This window comes from Grampus griseus (genome assembly GCF_964374135.1).
Source record: "Grampus griseus genome assembly, chromosome: 2".
Lineage (NCBI taxonomy): Eukaryota > Metazoa > Chordata > Mammalia > Artiodactyla > Delphinidae > Grampus > Grampus griseus.
In genome coordinates, this window is record NC_139018.1 from 87,969,616 (window position 1) to 87,985,201 (window position 15,586).

The window sequence follows — 15,586 nt, forward strand, 5'->3', positions numbered from 1 at the left end:
TGGCTCGGCACGCTGCCCAGGCTGCTATAAAAAGGATTTCAGGTCTTGTGCGACTTCCAAACGCAGAGTGAACACGCAGAGCTGGCCTTCCCACCTACCTAACTCCGTCCCGGCCAACCCAGAGCGTCTGAGGGCAGCTAGCTTCTGCGCTTCCTTAGGGGCAAGCCGAGGCGCTCAGACTTGACTTGTCTATTGAGTCCAGTCCTCGCACGCAGGGAACGGGGTAAAGGGAAGTGGGATCCGGGCTCGGACGCCAGTGACCGCTCTCCCCGTTGGAACAGACCCAGCTCGGCCGGGTTGCAGCATGACTCTGTGGAACGGTGTGCTGCCCTTCTACCCTCAGCCCCGGCATGCCGCCGGCATCAGCGTCCCGCTACTCATTGTCATTCTGGTGTTCTTGGCCTTGGCTGCCAGCTTCCTACTCATCTTACCCGGGATTCGTGGCCACTCGGTAAGGGGGTACTAGAAGTTTAGGTCTGGGGGTGGAGGGCGTCAAGGATAGCATGTCTCTGGAGGATAGGACAGTTAAGACGGCGGCAAGATCTTCCATGCACTGAAGCACTGAACCAGACAGGTGGAGCATAGGCAGAAGTCTGGCCCAGCAAGCACCCCTTCCCAAGGTTAGGGAGAGGTCCCATACAAGACATCCGGAGGCTGACCCCAGCTGGAACATTCAGGAGGCTGCTGCAGAGAGTGGGTGCCCAGTCCAGTAATCCTGGGGCCAATTCTAGTCTTCACATGCTGCAGGGGTCTCCTGCCTCTCCTCAGGCTGCACCTCCACTCCCATCCCACTCCCATCCTGACCTCAGGTGATGACCTTCTGGCCAAGAGGACAGAAACCAGCAACTCATACTGCTGTGTTTCACCTGTGCACTGGGTTGAGTCATGTGTGTGGGACAGAGATATCTCCACAGAAATTTCTTCGAAGTTGTAGCAGACTGGGCACTTTTTCTTAGATTCCCTCCTCTCCCAGAGCCTAAGTTGTCTGTTTTTCAAGTCTAGGAGGACCTAGCCTCCCTGAGTCTTGTGTTTGTTTTCTGGGAAACTGGCACACCTAGTAATATCTGAGAGGTTGTGTTCGCACCTCCTCTACTTGGTGACCAGACCTTGAGGCCTCCCTCTCCTGAGGGAGGTGACCGCTGCCTGCCTAGCACTTCTGGACTCACTGAGCCTCATCATGGCAGTGACCCAAGCAGGAGGTGGGACCAGGGCTGAAGAGGAAAGGGGATGAAGGTGGTGGGAGAGCAGCAGATAGAGACAGCCCAGTTGCAGGGTAGACTGGAAAATGGGGCTGGGAGGCAGAATCATGCAGCCAGAAAACATTAGAAAATGCCAGTGGCTCAGAGGGACTTGCATGACTTGCCTTCAGCCTTTAAAGGTCAGGAATGTAACTGGGAAAAGTGGGCAAGAGAGGGAAGTTGCAGAAGCACTAAAGGCCCGGGTGGCATGGGGTCAATGGAGAGCTTGGGGACTCTGGTTGGGCAGTACCCAGGCCTGACCCGGTTCCTGTTCCTGCAGCGCTGGTTCTGGTTGGTGAGAGTTCTCCTCAGCCTGTTCATAGGAGCAGAAATTGTGGGTGAGTGTGTGATGCAGCGGAGGGGGAGAGGACCTGGGGTGAGGAAGGAGGTGGCCTGAGGGCACCTGGGAAAATGGAGAACTGGGGATGAGTTCCCGCTCCCTCTTCCCATTCTCTTTCTAGTGGGCTCCTTCTAGTGCCCACTTTTCCACCCTTACCGTGTATATCCCTTTGGACTCCTAGACCCCCCCATCTCTGTGCAGTGTCCCAACTCCCATCACCACCCTCCCAATCCCATCTCCCCAATCTTCTCCCTAACCTTTCCCCTCCCCCACGGTTTGCCTCTCCCCACAGCGGTACGCTTCAGCACAGAATGGTCAGTGGGCAGAGTTAGCACCAATACATCCTACAAGGCCTTCAGTGCGGCACGCGTCCGAGCCCACGTCGGTCTGCAGGTGGGCCTGGCGGGCGTTAATGTTACACTCACAGGTGAGGAGCTGCGGCGAAGTGAACTCCTGAGGTTGACAGACACCATGGTTGGGGGTGTGTGGCAGGCAGGGGCAGTTGGAGGACCTGTGAGGACAGCTCCCACAAGCTCATATAGAATAGCTTTTGGCTCTCATTGATTTGTGTTTTCCCCAACCGCTGCCAAACCTATTTCTCTCAAGATTCTCACTCTCCTATCCGAATCCGCTTAGTTGCCCGGTCCTCGCTGTACGCAGCCGGGTGACGACGCCGCCCTCCGCAGGGAACCCAGTGCAGCAGTTGAACGAGACCATCGACTACAACGAGCAGTTCATTTGGCGGATCGGCGAAAACTATGCTGGGGCGTACACGGAGGCATTGCAGAAGGGGCTGCCGGATCCAGTTCTCTATCTGGCGGAGAAGTTCACTCCGAGCAGCCCCTGCGGGGTTTACCGCCAATACCGCTTGGCGGGACACTACGCCTCGGCCACGCTGTGGTGAGCGCGGAAAGAAGACACTTTGCGTACTTGCGCGCGCGCGTGCGTGTGTGTGGCGGGGGTCGGGGTGGGGGCATGTGAGCCGGAGGATGTGAGCTACAGTTACAGACCGACGCGCTTGGGGTGAGAGTTGCCGCCTTGCGAGCAGATGGTCACGAGGTCCGTACAGACCGTGGGAATCCGAAGAGACCCAGCAATGGCTGGGCGCCGGCTACTCCCCTCCAGTGTTTCCCTGCGCCTCCGCCATCCCAGCCCCGGGCTTTTGTTCTGGGGCCGGGAGGTAGGGGAGGCGAGCCCGTGGGAACCCGAGCGGGCTGGGGGAATCCGGCTCACAGCTCCACTGGTCCCCTCCCCGCAGGGTGGCGTTCTGCTTCTGGCTCCTCTCCAACGTGCTGCTCTCCATGCCGGCCCCGCACTACGGAGGCCTGGCTCTCCTGATCACCGGCGCCTTCGTACTCTTCTCCGTCTTCGCCTTCGCCTCCATCTCCAGCGTGTCTCTCTGCCAGCTCCGCCTTGGCTCCTCCGAGCTCACCACTCACTACGGTGCCGCCTTTTGGATCACACTGGCCACGGGTGAGGACCGAGGGAACCGGCCCCCGGGTGTCTGGGGGCAGAGACGAGATTTATCCCAGCGTGCGCTTTCCGGTTTGCATAATGAGTTCACATATATTATCTAATTTGCCCCTCTCAGTAGTTCGTAGAGGCAGGCACTGTTGTGCCTATTTTACAGAGGAGGGGAAGGGAGTTCGGAAGGGTTCGGTATCTTGCCCCAGTGGCGTGCGAACCCGTGTATCATGTATGCCATATTAGAGGTCTTTCCGTGGTGCGTGTGTCTGGGGAAGAAACGCAAATACCTCCAATAGATGGAGTCGGGCGGCCGGGTTCTGGAGCCCTGACCGCCCTCTTTACCCGCGACTGCGCTAACACAGGCATCCTGTGCCTCCTCCTCGGAGTTGCGGTGCTGAGTCTCCACTACGCTCGGACCAGCGCTCTTCGCACCTTCTTGGATGGAAGCGTCAAGGGCCTCGAAAGTCAGGCGAAAGGGAGCTCTTCTCTCACCCTCAACAACCCACTGCATAAGCAGTTCTGGGGCTCAGACTTAACCATCAGTACTAACCTGTGAAAGGGACTCAACCTCGGACTCCTACTCTGCCTTGGTCCCCCGCAGGCCGGGGAGCAGTGCCCACCGGGCCTGGGGAGCTCCGGGAGGGCACTGCGCTGGGGGCGCGGGGGGAAAGGGCCAGTGGCCTCAGATGTGCCGCCTGCACCCGGGAAAGAGTCTCCCAGCGTGAGCTGTAAATAAACTTTCTTCTTTTTTTTTTTTAAACTTTCTCCCATTATTTTCCATGGCTTTTCAAGGCTTTTCGGGATACGAGCTCTGGGGAGACTTCCCTGGGTTGGAGGCAGCCTAGTACACTCTTTCTCTGCTTTGCCACAGACACCGGATTCTCTGTGTCTGAAGAATGCAGAGTAACCCGGGAAAGGGTCTGGGAGAGGGTGCCCTCTAGTGAGCCCAGAGAAGAACAATCAGAGCCTGCATCTTCCTGAGCTACCCCAAGTGGATGGTAGCAGTGACCAGGCAGGTCATTCCCCCACACCTCCACCCCCGCTGGCCCTGTGGGATCCCCCTCCGCTGGCCCAGCTGAGGGGGGCTAAGAAGAAATGGCATTTTGGAATTTATTCACTAGCTTCACTTTATTCATTAAAGGGGTGGTGTCTGAGGGCCGAGGTAAATGTCAGCAAGGCATAAAGCTGTAAACCCCGGGATTTTTTGTTTGTTTGTTTTAGGTGCTTGGCAAGTCCTACAGTCTTATTTGGCAGATTTGAGAACTGAAGCTCAGAGAGAATGGGGCACAATCGGTTAATATTAGATCTAGAACAAGAAGTTTGGTCTCTCCTCCCTCGCAGTACGTTCATTGCACCAAGAGATCACACAAGCTGGGGAAGTGAAGGGAGAACAAAAGGGAGCCAGGAAAAAGGAAAACAAGAGATGCAGAGGGATGAGAGGGAACATGGGAGAATCGCACTGTAAGCCCCCCGTACACGTTTGTCATCATGTGGGTGGAGCTGGGTTTCAGTAAATGGCACCTCGAAGAGGCAAAGCCCCAAGGGAGGGCAGGGTAGCTGGGCAGAAGGAGGGGCAGCCCCTGCTTGGTCTCATCACGCATGGCAGCAGGGTTTATGGCAGCCCCAACATCTGCTTTAGGGCTTTTTGTTTTGTTTCATGTTTTATCATCAATAGGTAGAGCCTCTTTTCCTACTCCACCTACACATTGGGGCTGGGAACCTGATACAACCCATCCTGCAGGCAGTTCTGGTGGTGTTTTGGAGGGGGGGTTCCAGTGAAGTCTGGAGCCAGATTGGAAGTCCGGGTGGCCACCAGGGAGATGAACTTTCCAGGGCAAGTCAGACTCCTCACAGGGCACCTCAGAGGAAGCCTCTGACAGAGGAATGTCCTGGGGCTCGAGACTCTCAGCTGTGGACCTGTAGCGAGGGCTCAGGAGTCCTCCTTCCTCAGGATCCCACTCCAGGACAGGGTCCTCTCCCACAGTGGCTGAAGAAAGCCTGCAGCCTGTGGGCCACCACCATGGCCAGGCCCAGCAGCACACAGAGCAGGCCTGGGGATGAGGCAACAAGTATCCCGCCTTAGTGATAGTAACACCTTCCCAAGGACATCTGCTAAGAGCATTAGAACCCCTCTTAAGGGAAGCCTATATCGTCCCTGCTTCAGGGCAACTTAGGCTCCGAGAAGTGACTGGCATAGGGTCATATGGCTGGTGTGGCTCTGTTGCTCTGAGTTTTTGGACTCTAAACCCAGTGCTCCTTCAATTACATCCCAGGAGAGAGAGAGAGAGAGAGAGAGAGAGAGAGAGAGAGAGAGAGAGAGAGAGAACTCTGAAAACAGAGAAACCCTGGGGGGAGGGCAGGACACAGTGGGACAGGAGAGGACAATAAAACTGCAGGGCAATTTAAGGCTATGTGAAATAGGCACAGAGAAGTGTTCTAGGAATGGGGGACACAGAGAAGAGTGTTTGGGGGAAGGGGGGACATGAGATCATAAGATCTGGGGAAGAGCTGGGTGAACAGAGAGTTAAGGGATGAGGGACATAACAGAGACAGAGATAAGACACAGGGGAGTAGGGACATATGAGGAGGGAGGGGCTGTGGGTCTGAGAAGGGGAAACCCAGCGATGAGGGATCTAAGACGGAGGGGGCTCTAAAGAGGGGAAAGGTCCCCAGAAGTGCCTCTCGGTCCCTGGAGGCAGACGCTCAACCCCACGGACCTGATGGGCCCCAGCCCTGAGTCCTCCCATCCCTGCCTTCAGGATTGGGCCTCACCTGTGGTCAATGTGATCCAGTAGGCAGGCCCACGGTGAGTGTGCAGTGTGGCAGTGCCCAAGCGTAGGGGACAGGGCAGGGTGAGTGACATGGCCGTGGAGAAGAAGAGCAGTCCCAACAGCTGGAAGACACCCATGGCCAGCAGCACGTGGCCACCGTAGACCAGCACAGGCATGGACAGCATCACATCCGCCAGCAGCCAGCAGAGGAATGCCACCCTGGAGAGCCAGGGGAAGGCTGGCCCAGGCACCTCTACCTTGTTTGGGGTGAACTTCTACCTGGAGGGGCCCAGGTGGAGGACACCCAAAGAGGTGAGGTAGGGATTCCTGCCTGTGGGCTTCCCAACCAAGCACCGTGGTGACTGGTGCCAGACTGTCCCACTAGGGGTCTCCACATGAGTGGGGGAGAGATGGGTAGGAACCCCACTCCTGGGTCTAGGCCAGCAGGGCCTCCGTCCCACCCTCACCACAGTGTGGCCGGGGTGTAGTGTCCCGCCAGGCGGTACTGGCCATGCAGGCCACACGGGCTGTGTGGGGTGAACTTCTCGGCCAGGTAGAGCACGGGGTCTGGCAGCCCCTTCTCCAGTGCCTTGGCATACTCCTCGGCGTAGTTCTCCCCCAGGCGCCAGGTGGACTCCTTGTTGTAATAGCCGGTCTCCGTTCAGCTGCTGCATTGGGGTCCCTGGGGAATGGAGCAGCTGTGCCCAGCAGGGACCCGAGGGCCAGAGTGGGTATTTACCTGGGCAGAGGCTTATCACACTGGAAGAGGACCAGGCTCTGGTCTCAAGTGAGAGAAGGCAGCTTCTGAGGCCTGAGAACTTCCCTTCCTACCTCCCCCAGCCCGGATCCTAGAGCTCTTTAGACCACACCCAACATAGATCCCAAAGCCGCAGAGCAGAGGCTTTCCCTTCCTCCCAGGCAAGAGCCCCCCCTCACCTGTGAGCGTGATGTTGACTCCTCCCAGCCCAATCTGCAGCAGCCCAACAGCGGTGCTGATGCATTCCGAACTGAAGGCCTTGTATGATGTGTTGGTGCTGACCTGGCCCACAGACCACTCAGAACTGAAATTCATGGCTGGGGTTGGGGAGTTTGATGTTCAGGAACTCAGGGAGGTCTGGGCATTGCTGGGTTAGTCAGAGGGAGAGCTGCAAGGGGACCATGTCAGTTTTGCTCATAGTTGTGTATCCATTAACCCGCCTAGGACCTGGCTCATGGTAAGTTTGCCAACAATAGGTATGGGATGAATAAATGAATAAATGGGTCAGAATCTAATATCTCCCCTGGTCATAATCCTCTTCCCCCTGTCCTCCCTTCCTGCCCCCATATAGGGAGAACTACTCAAGCAGCTGGGGCAGGAAACATTAACATAATAAACCATGCTGGGCAAACACAGAGAGCTTCAACATAGAGACTTTCTGTGTTTCCTATCGCCTAATCCCCAAAGCAAAGCAAGCAGCCCTCCACCGTTCTCTCCCTCCTGCCTCCGCAGACCCTGTCCCCAAAGGCATTCATTTTGACCTGCTTTCCTCTGAATAAATATGTTAGGAAGGTTGGAGCGATGCATCCAGGAGGCTTGCACCTGTCAGGGCAAAGGTAGATGTGAGGGGATAAGGCCAGGGTGAGGGAGGCGTGCGGGCAGGGAGGTCTAGAAGCCCACCCTGAAGCAGAGCCTCTGTGAGGGAGCCAGGATAGAAGAGATGGGATGCAGGCAGCTGCCCAAGTCAGCTACACTCCACACTCACCCAGGATCACAGCTCCAATGAATAAGCTGGTCACTACTCGCAGCATCCGGAACAGCCTCTGCATCACAGGGTGGGCAGGTTTAGGATGGAGCACCCTCCTTCCAAATCCACCCTTTCTCTTTCCAGACTCGGGAAGGGTGTTCTAGAACTGAGGTCCCTTGGTCACCAGAGATCAAAGTGCCCGGCCCATAATAGATACTCAGTAATTATCTGTTGAATCAATGAGTAGGGAGCTCTCTGCTGGGAGGGTGGGTGACGCTTTCTCGGGACTAGAATCTCTTTCCTGAATCTGATTGTAATCAGAAAGTCTGGCCCCCTCACCTCGAGGCCGAGGTCTCTCTGGGGCTGGGGTCTCCAGGGCTGGTTTTGTTTCTCACCATCTTGCCCCGAATGCCTGGCAGGATGATGATGAAGGTGACCAGTGAAGTCATAAAGATGGTGATGATGATGGCCAAGGTGGTGACCATTGGGAAGTTCAGCGTGGGGCCAGCGTAGAAGGGGAATGTGTGTCCCAAAGCAGCCATTCTGGTGGGGTTGTTCAGGGGAGGCGGATGCTCTACAACAACAGGTGTTTACTGAGTGCCCTCTATGTGCCACACACTGTTCTTGGGGCCAGAGATCCAGTAGAGAATAAACCACACCCTTCTTCTCTGGTGCTCACCAGACGCCACTGTTACTGCCATTTCCGCTACCCCTCAGCCATCCATCTCCACGTGTTTTTAGCTGTGAGAGAATAAGGACCTTGGCAATCAGTCTCTGTCACTCCATGCTCCCTTGCTAACCCCCAGGTCCCCTAAACCCGTGCCACACTACCCTCCAGGCTTCTCTGCTTCCTCTGGGACTGTCTTAAGAAATGTAATTCTCTTTTATCTCCCTCAGGCCTCCAGCACAAGCAGACGGATCACAGAACATAGAAAGAGCTATATTTTCTGTCAAGAGAAGGCATAAGGCTGAAAGATGGTACAGATACAAAAAGGTTGGCTTTCCTCCTCACTCCCCAAAGAACAAAGGCAAGATAGCTCTGCTAAGTATATAATCCAACTACATCATCAGAGGGCTGATTCCCAGACCTGGCACTGCCCAGGCTGGTCTGACAAGCTTTCTTGGGCACCCTGGCTCCTGTTCTGGCAGCTCGAGAGCAATCGAGCTGAACTGAGCTCACCTCAATAGGCACTGAAGGAGCCTGCCCTCCACTAGGGCACAGTGCTGGGGCCAGATGTCCTTCTACCCCACACATCATCAACAGTAGCCTTCCTCCTTGATTTAAGTTCCTAGGCTTCATTTCAGGTCAAACCCTGGCTTAGCTCTTTTCTGTCTGTCCCTTGATCTCAGAGCTATTTTGGCTCTAGTTTGTCTCTTTGCAGACAGGATATTGGGGAAATGGCACCTAAATTTACTGTGCTTTGTTAAATCCAGACAGAATGATTGCAAGACATGCCATTATTTTAAGTACCACAAAGAAAGAAAGAGGAAAAAACACTGCCAATTAAACAATGACAGCCATCGCTGGTAAAACACACCTCAATTTCAGAGATGTCAAAATGTGAAAAAAAAAAATGCATCTTACAATCAACGAACCCAGCTCTGCTCATTTCCCTGTGTATAATCTGTACTGGGGCCTTGGTACCCAGGAGGCTCTGTAAGTTACAGTCTGACCAGGTAGTGTCTTGTTAAGTGATACAGTGAAAGAATAAGCTTAGAAGTTTAGCAGCTCTGTGTTTGAATTCTGCCTTTGCCTCTTCAAGTTACAGAGACTTGGGTGTATTTTAAAAATAGGGATGATGACGATAATGTTTACTTCATAGGGTCATTGTGAATAGGAAACAAGATTGTGTCTGTAAAGTGTTAAGAATAGTACCTGGAACAGAATAATATTAATAAATGGAAGCTACCAGATTGGGAAGGAGGGGACATTTCATTACTCCATTTCTCTCTTTCACCAATCCTTCTTGATGGGAACCCTGGGCAGGAATCAGTTCTGGGTCTAGTTCCAGTTCTTCACTGACTGATTTTTTTTTCTTTAATTTAAAAATTTTTTTGGCCACACTGCACGGCGTGTGGGATCTAGGTTCCCAGACCAGGGATTGAACCTGCACCCCTGCATTGGAATCCTGGGGTCTTAACCATTGGACCGACAGGAAAGTCCCATTCACTGACTGATTTTATAACTGGACAGGCAAATGACAACCTCCCTGTTTCTTGGCTTCCTCCTCTACAGTTGGATATGATGATCTCCAGGACCCATTCTAGTTCTAAATTCTGTGATTCTCTGTGACACATCGGAGCTCCCAACCTCTCTCTCTCCTTCTAGGCTGGCCACCTCCTGGTGCTGTCTCTGGGGAGTAGCATGGTATCAGGCAAAGACAAAGAGACAGTTTAAATGTTTATTCTGTCTTTGGGGCAAGTGAAATAAACGCTGTCTCAGTTTTAACATGAAGTTTTGCTTTTTTTCCTTAACTCTTCAACTCTCCCATTCCAGAGGAATGTGTATCTCCTTCCTCCTTGGGCTCTGACTCCGATCCTGCCTGCCTTCACCACACCTTTCTCATCACTTCTCCCCCTTTCTCTTGGTGACTTTTCAGCTTCTCTTTCTCTGCTGGCTCTTTCTCTCAAGGATATGCTTACATTTCTCCCATCTTAAGAACACAAAGAAAAGGAACTCTTTCTCTGGACCTTTTGGGTGCCCTCCAGCTACTATCTTATGCCACTCTCTCCCTTTCACAGCCAGGCTTTTGGGAAGAAGAATAGTCTATGTATGTCCACTGCCTTATTTCCTCAGTGAATCTGGCTTCTTCCCATCCCCAACTTCTCTCCTTTAGGTTACCAAGCGCTAAATCTAAAGGGAAATTTTCACTTTTCATCATTCTTGATCTCTCTGTAGTAATTCCTCTTTCTTCAGGCTTCCTCCCCGGGCCTCAATGACACCATGTTCTCCTGGGTCTCCTGCCTTTGGCCAACCCTTCTGTGGCTCCTTTGCTAGTTCTTTCTCCCCTCTTAAACATTTATGCTCCCTAGGATTCTGTCTTGACGCTCTTCTTCCGGCACTCTTCATGATTCCCTCGGCAAGTTCATCCATTCCCATGGCTGATGCTTCTCAAATCTATGTCTCCACGTAGACCCCCTACTTGGGCTCCACACACAAAAGGGCCAGCTATCCTCTGGACATTTCACTTGGCTGTTCCAAGGATGCCTTGGATTTAACAGGTCCCAAACTGAATTCACGGTCTCCACTCTGCTTTTTCTTCTGTTTTATTTGTCTCTTTGGTGGCATCACCACCTCCCCAATCAAATAAGCCAGAGAGCTGAACCATCTTACCTCCTAAATATTTCTTGAAACCACCCAGGCATTTCCTTCCCTACTGCCTCTGCCCTAATTCAGCCTCATCCTATCTGGCCCAGGGCCACAACAATTCTTCTAACAAGCAAATATAATCATTTCACTTCTTTGCTCTGGGTTAAATCTAATCTCACCATCACATGCAAAGTCCTTTGTGATCTGGTCCCACCTGCACTTCCATCTCCATCTTTTGTGCAATCTAATCTCTAGCCATACTAAACTACTGGCCTCTCCCTGAATCTGACACACTCTTTCAAGCCTTCGTGCCTTTGTATATGCTATTTCCTCTGTCTGGAATGCTCGTACTCCCATGGCAAACTCTTCACCCATCAAGTCTCAGCTTGTGTTACCACCTCTGTGAAGTTTCCTCTGACGTCATCAGGCCAGTGTAGATGTTCCCACCTCTAATGTTCTGACTGCATTTTGAACATACCTTCACAATCACAATAATTACACTGCACTCTAACTGTTTGAACGTTTAGAACCCATTAGCTTCTAATCTCCTGAAGGGCGACGACTTTGTCTTTCCATTTTTGCATCCCCTGCATGCAGCATATACTTACCAATCAGTCTGTGGATGGAATGGATGAATATATGAACGAACGGGTCCCTATCCCTGCTAGAGGCATCTTCTGTTTTGCACACAAGAGGGAGCTGTGCTCCCTCACTGCCCTCTATCATAATCATTCAACATTAACTATCACCAACATAGGGCTAAGGACTGGACAGGAAGGGATTTGACCAACCCTGTCAATTTTTAGTGCTTTCACAAAATTTTCAGAAAGCCTCTTCCAACAGCTGGAGTCTCCAAAGCATGAATGTTCATGTGTAATTGAATCTGAAACATAAATTTCAACTCCAGCTGAAGATAAGTAAGAATCTGAGGATTAAATTATTTTGTAAAATATGTGATAGTGATACTTATCTTTTTAATATTTATTTTATTTTATTGTTTATTTATTTATTTGTCTGCGCCGGGTCTTAGTTGCGGCATGTGGGATCTTTTTAGTTGCAGCATGCAGGCTCTTAGTTGCGGCATGCATGTGGGATCTAGTTCCCTGACCAGGCATCAAACCCGGGCCCCCTGCATTGGGAACGTGGAGTCTTAACCCCTGGACCACCAAGGAAGTCCCAATGATACTTATTTTAAAGCAGATATTTATTGGTCTAAGAATTTTTTATTTATGACACCTAGACTGAAGCCGTTACAATTTTGATGGAAGGCTATATGATTTAGGAAAGGCTATAAAATGTAGAATATCTTGGTTAATATAGGAAGATAAAGCAAGTCTGAATACATAGTATTCAAGTAAGAGTAAATGTTATATGCTGGAATTTCAAAAACAAATATTTGCAACATAGGCAAATAATAAAGGTGCAATGTATTTTGATCAGGGTCATGTATTAGCATTATTCCTGCATTTATTTCAAAGAGAGGTTATAAAATATTTTATAAGAATGGCTCATCTCTATTAACATGATGATTCAAAGAAACACTAACAAAAGGGTTTCTGTATCTTAAGCACAGAAGAACATGTTAACTTATCTCCAATTCTCCAAAACATTAAAATTGACTAAAGCAAAAAGACAGTTGGTGAATAAAATTTACCTTAATTCCTTCTTGTTCAGTTTAATGAATTAGGTCTTCTTTAATCTACATTGCCCAATTTAAAGTTAATTTTTATTGACCCTGATCCTAATTTGGTTTTAATTATTAAGCTAAGAGGCCTCCTGCATGAAGAGGTGGGACTGAAATGAAAAGTTCCCACACCCAATAATCCTGCTTTTCCTACAAAGCTTGTAGTTTCCCTTGGGAACATCTTCCTCCCTGGCTTGCCAAGGAGGGTCTGACAGTAGAATTTTTCTAATCTGAGAGAAATCTCATGTCAATCTTCACTCCACCACTTCTCCCCTAGCTGACTACCATGATTGTTATATTGATATAAATATATACTAATATAAATAAGCACAGAATATAGTCAGACATACACCTGCAGGTTCATATAAACAGAAATACAGACACAAGAAGGAAGGAGTTCCCAGTAACAGACCTCTAGACACAAAAACGCTGCATCAGAGGCTCCTGTGACAAAACTGAGGTGCTTTCTCACAGGGTGGGCCAATCCCTACACTTTGGGGGTTCTCCTTTCTCACCTGGCCTGGAGAGGTAAGGGACACCTTTTCCCTTACTGAACTCCCTTGAAATACTAAAGCATTTCTCATACTCAGTTGCATTTCAGATACAGTTACCCATTCCTTACCTACCACAGGAGAAGTGGGGTTCCTGTGTGTGTATGAGGGATGACCAAGAAATAAGGCTACAATCTTTTAAGGAAATATAGCCTAGTACAAGCTCCAGACTTCAGCATTCAAAGTTCTTATGTACTTTCTTAATGCTCTGTGGCCTCTGGTAACTTCACAGGGATTTCTTCCTGAAGTCTTCCCCTGACTGCCTTCCCCTTCTTCTAGAACCCATAAAGACTACTAATTCTCTACAAAGGGGGAGTGGGTGACATTCCTGGAGTTGCCAAGAGCTCTTATTGGTGATACAAACCTACTAGAATGTGATGGTTTATTTCTCTGGTTAGGGTGGACCCCATTCAAAGTTTACGGCTCTGGATGGCTAAGGGGACCCTGTCCAGAACTCCTGTCCCAGTCTCTTTTCTTCAAGAAGGTGTGTGGGCGTGTGTATGTGTGCTTTTGCACCAAAGTGGGAGTTAAGTGGAGAAAGAGAACATGATCTGAAAAGCACGTTGGGGTAGGAATCCCTAATAAGGGCTGTGGTGTGTGAAGAGCCTTGGGGTGCTGAATCACGCCAGTCAAACTATCTAGACTCCAGTTAATCAGAGATAAACCTTGGGACCTTATTAAGTTTGTTGTTGTTGTTTTGTTTGTTTGCCTGTTCTTAGTTTCTCACCATACTTTGTTTTTGAACTCCCACTAGATCTGAACTTGGTCTGGGCGGATGCAGGAAGTGCGCCTCTAGGGGCCGGGGCGGGGACAACACTTCAAGGTACCCTCCAAAACCCACCCGGACTGCACAGACCCCAGCAGGCGCATCCCCGCCACTCAAACCCGGACCGCTGTTTCCTACCTTCGCCTCTTCTAAACACTGCGTGCCTCGCAGCACGCGCAGCTCTCCTCCTCGTGGTGGAACCTCACACGCAGCGCCCCCAGGGATGGGATAGAGAAGGAACTAGGTCTGGACGTTCTGTCGCCCAAAGCGCACGCCCTTTCTCCTGGCGGGGCTCTCTTCCACCCCCCACTCTTCTAACTCACTTAAGTACTAGACTATGACCAGACAAACCAGGTCCGGGATGCTTTCCCGCCCTTCCCCCAGCCCCCCACTCCAAATAGCCTCAACCTACTCAGACCGCACCCGAGGCTCTGAGGCGCTGCGCCCGCCCCCACCCAGCCTGGGATAGAAAAAGGACGGGTGCACGAGAACCGTGTCCTACGCAGCCATCCCTCGGACCCCTGCTTCTCCTCGCCCCTTGCCCACAACCCAGGGCAGTTCTAGTACAAACCTAGCGATGCAATCCGGGGTCCGGCAGGGCGCGGGAGGCGCTCGAGGGCGGTGAGACCCCCGAGATCTCACGAGGACCTCCGGGGGGTGGGTGTTACCACGGACTCTTAAAGGGTGTTAGGACGGATGCCTTGCTCGAACGCGTGGCCTGGTCTGCAGGCGCTGACCGATCCTCTTGGTCTTAGAGCCCAGATCCGCCCGCGTGGAGAGGATCTGGGGGACGCCTCCCCCGTCTCCTCGCACCCTCTCCCCCTCTTCTGCCCTCTCCCCAGCCCCAGCAGACCGGTAGAGGCGGACTTGCACTTTTCGCCGTTCACTCGGCCGCATTAGCCGAGCCTCGCCACGGACTGGACATCTACCCCATCTGAGCCTTGCGAACCCGTGCGGTCTCACCTTGCGCGCCTGGGTCCCCTCGGAGCCCCTCGGCGGTTCCCGGCGCGCCCGCTTTTTTCCGCTCCACCCCGCCCCGCCCCGCCTCGCCCAGCCCCGCCCCGCCCCGCCTCGCCCCGCCTGAGAACTGGGACTTGTGGTACCTTCTTCACCTCCCAGCCCCGGCAGCCCCGGCAGCCCCGGCGCAGAGCTGGAGAGGGAGACGGACCCGAGCGCAAGTCGCGGGCCCAGCTGTGAGCCCGGCGGGAGACAATCCGCCGTCCGCGCTCGAGAGACGCCGCGGCCGCAGGTCAGGCCCAGGAGGGCATCCCCCGCCCGCGGGCCCGGGCGCTCCAGGGAAGGTGACTGCGGTGGCGTGTGCCCCAGCGCCGCCACGTTTTTGAGGGAAGGGGAATTCTAGCTTTGGCCCCCCTGCGCCTCCGTTCTTAACCTGAGGCTAAAATGAGCCTGTGAGGTCCTATCCTCCGCCCCCACCCCCCTCAACGACTGTTTGGAGAGACTGGATTCTTTGGGAACTGGGAATGTTGGGTGGCCTAGTTTGCCTGGGCCTAGGGGCTCTCTCTGGAGCTCCTCCTGGTTCCAGCACATCATGCCAAAAAGGGAACTTTGGGCATTTAGAGTCCAGGCTTTCCCCTTCAGCCCTCCCTTGGGACCACGTTGGACTACCTATGGAGCTGACTCATCTTTTCCCTAGCCCAGGGTCACCACACTAGGGCTTTGGGCCTGGAAAGCAGCCATGTGGGGAAAGAACCAGGCAACCTGTGTTCCCTCCTGG

The 15,586-nt window shown here is 52.5% G+C and overlaps 2 protein-coding genes across 2 annotated transcripts; one reads left to right on the forward strand and one right to left on the reverse strand.

Moving 5' to 3' along the window:
- Nucleotides 1-304: 304 nt before the first annotated feature.
- LOC309818221 (dual oxidase maturation factor 2-like) lies at nt 305-3,710 on the forward strand (the record flags this gene model as incomplete). Its single annotated transcript, XM_082647759.1, has 6 exons — nt 305-451; nt 1,519-1,576; nt 1,871-2,005; nt 2,265-2,478; nt 2,837-3,051; nt 3,408-3,710. 6 exons carry the CDS (start codon nt 305-307, stop codon nt 3,599-3,601), a joined length of 963 nt encoding a protein of 320 aa, XP_082503885.1. The 3' UTR covers nt 3,602-3,710.
- Nucleotides 3,623-13,264, reverse strand: DUOXA1 (dual oxidase maturation factor 1; the record flags this gene model as incomplete). The annotated part of the gene is given in 10 exon segments (XM_082648241.1): nt 3,623-3,696; nt 4,859-5,031; nt 5,033-5,096; nt 5,818-6,035; nt 6,284-6,474; nt 6,476-6,498; nt 6,753-6,890; nt 7,559-7,616; nt 7,936-8,114; nt 13,157-13,264. Coding segments are annotated over 9 exon segments (1,086 nt in total). The 5' UTR covers nt 8,083-8,114; nt 13,157-13,264.
- Nucleotides 13,265-15,586: the final 2,322 nt, after the last annotated feature.